General features: G+C 50.1%; 1 protein-coding gene across 4 annotated transcripts; it reads right to left on the reverse strand.

Annotated features, from left to right (window-relative positions):
• Nucleotides 1-299: 299 nt before the first annotated feature.
• Nucleotides 300-2,614, reverse strand: LOC122836782 (polyadenylate-binding protein-interacting protein 2-like). 4 transcript variants are annotated; one of them, XM_044126641.1, is made up of 4 exons: nt 2,236-2,614; nt 1,934-2,078; nt 999-1,193; nt 300-922 (listed from the first exon to the last, which is right to left on the reverse strand). In XM_044126641.1, the coding sequence occupies exons 2-4, from the start codon at nt 2,069-2,071 to the stop codon at nt 857-859; spliced, it is 399 nt and encodes a 132-aa protein (XP_043982576.1). In that variant the 5' UTR covers nt 2,072-2,078; nt 2,236-2,614; the 3' UTR covers nt 300-856. The 4 variants fall into 4 exon arrangements, with proteins under 4 accessions (XP_043982576.1, XP_043982579.1, XP_043982578.1 ...); XM_044126644.1 differs by having other exon boundaries at nt 999-1,142; nt 1,934-2,075; nt 2,236-2,409; XM_044126643.1 differs by having other exon boundaries at nt 999-1,142; nt 2,236-2,383.
• Between the last annotated feature and the right edge of the window lie 106 nt (nt 2,615-2,720).

The raw sequence follows: 2,720 nt of genomic DNA on the forward strand, positions 1-2,720 counted from the left end.
CCATGCAGGATGCAATCGGCCCTCCAGGACCCACTGTGGGGGCCCCTCCTCTGGTTCCTCAGAAAAATGTCCATCCCTGCTCAGCTCTGACTCTCCTGCCCCCTGCTGGCGACACACTCACCGTCCATCCATTTTCTGTTCACCCTTGTGGAACCACAGTCAACAGCGCCCTCTGCTGGAGAGCACTGAAAGCTGCACTCATCATTTTCTCCAAATAATTGATGTTTAGGGTGAAAATATGTCAACATCTAATCAATTTGGGTTCCAGACAGAACCGGCGGACAGAACCAGACCCAGCCTCTTTTCCTCAATAAACATTTATTTTCATCACTACTTTAAGAAAAAATAGATTTTTTTTACATCTTTTTCTTTATCAGACTTTTTTTTTACAGAACATTAGAAAAAGTTTAAAGACGTCAGGAAGTAAAGCAGCAGAGTGACGCAAAGGATTCTGGGAAAAAACGAGAGGAAGCACTGACAGAACCGGGTCGGGTGGGACTCTGATTGGACCAGACTCCATCACACCTGGTCAGGTGAGGAGAGTCAGGACAGAACCTGGAGATTGTTCTGGAGTAGGTTCCAAAGGTTCAGGGGAGAACAGGTGACAGAAACAGGAAGGAGCAGGTTTACATTCAGAGAGTTTCCTCAGACAGACAGACAGACAGACAAACAGACAGACAGACAGACAGACAGGTGACCCCAGGGGAGGCAGCAGACATGGTGAGAAGAGATGTGAGGCGACAGCAGAACTTTGGCAACACGTGAGGCTGAAGGTCCGAGCGGCGGCTGGAGAAAGGCGGGCTTCCTGCTGATGATGTCACAGAGCAGGCTGGGGAGAAAGGGGCGGACTAAGGAGTCACAGGTTGTGCTTCTGGATCCCTGGAGTGAACTCCTTGGCGTTTGGATTCAGGCTGCTCCTCACCTGCAGGAGGAAGAGGAGTCAGGGACAGGAGGCGGGCCCCCATAGGCGTTCCCAGCTCCTGATTGGCTCAACTCACCACCACTTCCAGGTCGGAGGCGTCGGGGCGAACATCCGGATCCAGAACCAGCAGGCTGATCTGGTCCTGCAGCTGAGCCACGCCACCAGGGGGGAGGTCTCTGGACGGGATGAACCACTCCCACTGCTCCTCCTCATCCAGCATCTGCTGGAAGCAGCGCTCCATGAACTCCTCCTCCCACAGCTCCTCCTCCACCTGGGCCAGGACCAGTCAGAACCGATCAGAACCAGGCAGGCAGAGAGACCGTGTTCAGAGCGTCTGGTTTCTATTCTTCAGCTTCAATAACTGTAAAATATCCCCATCCTGAACCAAATTTAGTATCTGCACACTAAATTTATCCAACTTCTTTTATTAAGTTTTTCAAGTTGTCAAGTTAAACAAACATAAATAAAGTAAGTTTGACTTCAGGGTCTTCAACCAGAACCAGAACCAGGTCTTTAAATGGAACTGGGTCAGTTCTCTTCAAATGCTTCATGATGCACCAGTTATCTTCAAATGAACGTAATGATGATGCAGCAAAGGATTGTGGGAGAAAGATCTGGCACAAAAAATATCGGCCATAACAGCAATATAAATATCAGTATCGTTTGGTTTTTTATATCGGTGCATTTCTACAGAACCCTACCATCGTGACTGGGTTGGGTTCTGCATGTGGATCGAATCCGTTAGTTTCATCAAGAAAGTTGAGAAAAACTAGAAACCTCTGGAGTCCAGGAGGCTCTAGCAGGACCCGGCTTTAGCCCGACCCAGAAGTTTGACAGCCGGTCCAACTTAGTTAGGAAAGGGACCAGAACCCAAGACTCTAGACGGTTTTGGATCAGATTTAACATAGAGAAGACTGCTGGGGCATCCAAATTCCTTCAGACCCTGAACCAGCTGACTGTACCGAGTCGGAACCGGCACCGCGGGTCTAAACACCGGCTCCAGTTACTCACCTGTCTGTTGAACTCCTCCTCGTTCTCCATCCACATGTACTCCGCAAACGGATCCTCCTCGGAACCGAACTGGCTGCTAAGGACGACCTCTCCGGTACCGGTGGGGGTGGATGAGGTTCCGATGGTCGGGTCCTTCATGTCTCTGCTGACGGGGTGAAGGAGGTGGCCGTTAGTCAGGCCGCTCTGGGTGGCCAGGCTGGCCGTGATGGCCGCTGACTCACCAGGAGCAGCGGAGCCACACAGCTGGCCTGAGAACACAAAACCAGAACCAGGTCAGAGCCGCCACTAACTCCGTTTCTTACCTTTGAACACCCAGCGAACTAATTTATTCGACGCTAAAATTCTCCAACGCCCAAAGAGCAGGAAAACTCCTCCGGAACCGAAATGGCTGCTTAGCTTCTGTTTGTTTACATCTACTGCGTCACTGATGGTTGCCTTCTGATTGGCTGGAGGAGCATGCTGCCTTCATGGTCCGTTTGGTCTGTTAGGAAATGGAACATGCAGTTTATGATAATAAGTTAGAAGAAAACATTTAAATATTTATCGACCAGATCAAATCTTCTCGATGTGTCAAGATATATCTGAGGCTGTTTCAGTGATACATGAGGAAGGACACTGTGGGATGAATGAGCCTACAACCTCAGATTCAAACCGTAACTGGTTCTGGCAAACGCCACGGCAGATGTAGGTCAACACAACGGCTTCGCACTATTTCACCTCCGGAGAGACAAATGGTGTGGCGGGTGGGCGTGATTGGCACATCGTTTCAAACAGCTCAACAGCCGGG

The sequence above is a fragment of the Gambusia affinis genome, linkage group LG09 (genome assembly GCF_019740435.1).
Source record: "Gambusia affinis linkage group LG09, SWU_Gaff_1.0, whole genome shotgun sequence".
NCBI lineage: Eukaryota > Metazoa > Chordata > Actinopteri > Cyprinodontiformes > Poeciliidae > Gambusia > Gambusia affinis.

Excerpts from the sequence above, each read along its gene's own strand:
- LOC122836782 (XM_044126641.1), bottom strand. The coding sequence starts at position 2,071 with ATGAAGGACCCGACCATCGGAACCTCATCCACCCCCACCGGTACCGGA. Across the intron at positions 1,194-1,933 it reads AGGAGGAGTTCAACAGACAG|GTGGAGGAGGAGCTGTGGGA; the intron begins GTGAGTAACTGG and ends GTCCTGGCCCAG. Across the intron at positions 923-998 it reads CCTCCGACCTGGAAGTGGTG|GTGAGGAGCAGCCTGAATCC; the intron begins GTGAGTTGAGCC and ends TTCCTCCTGCAG.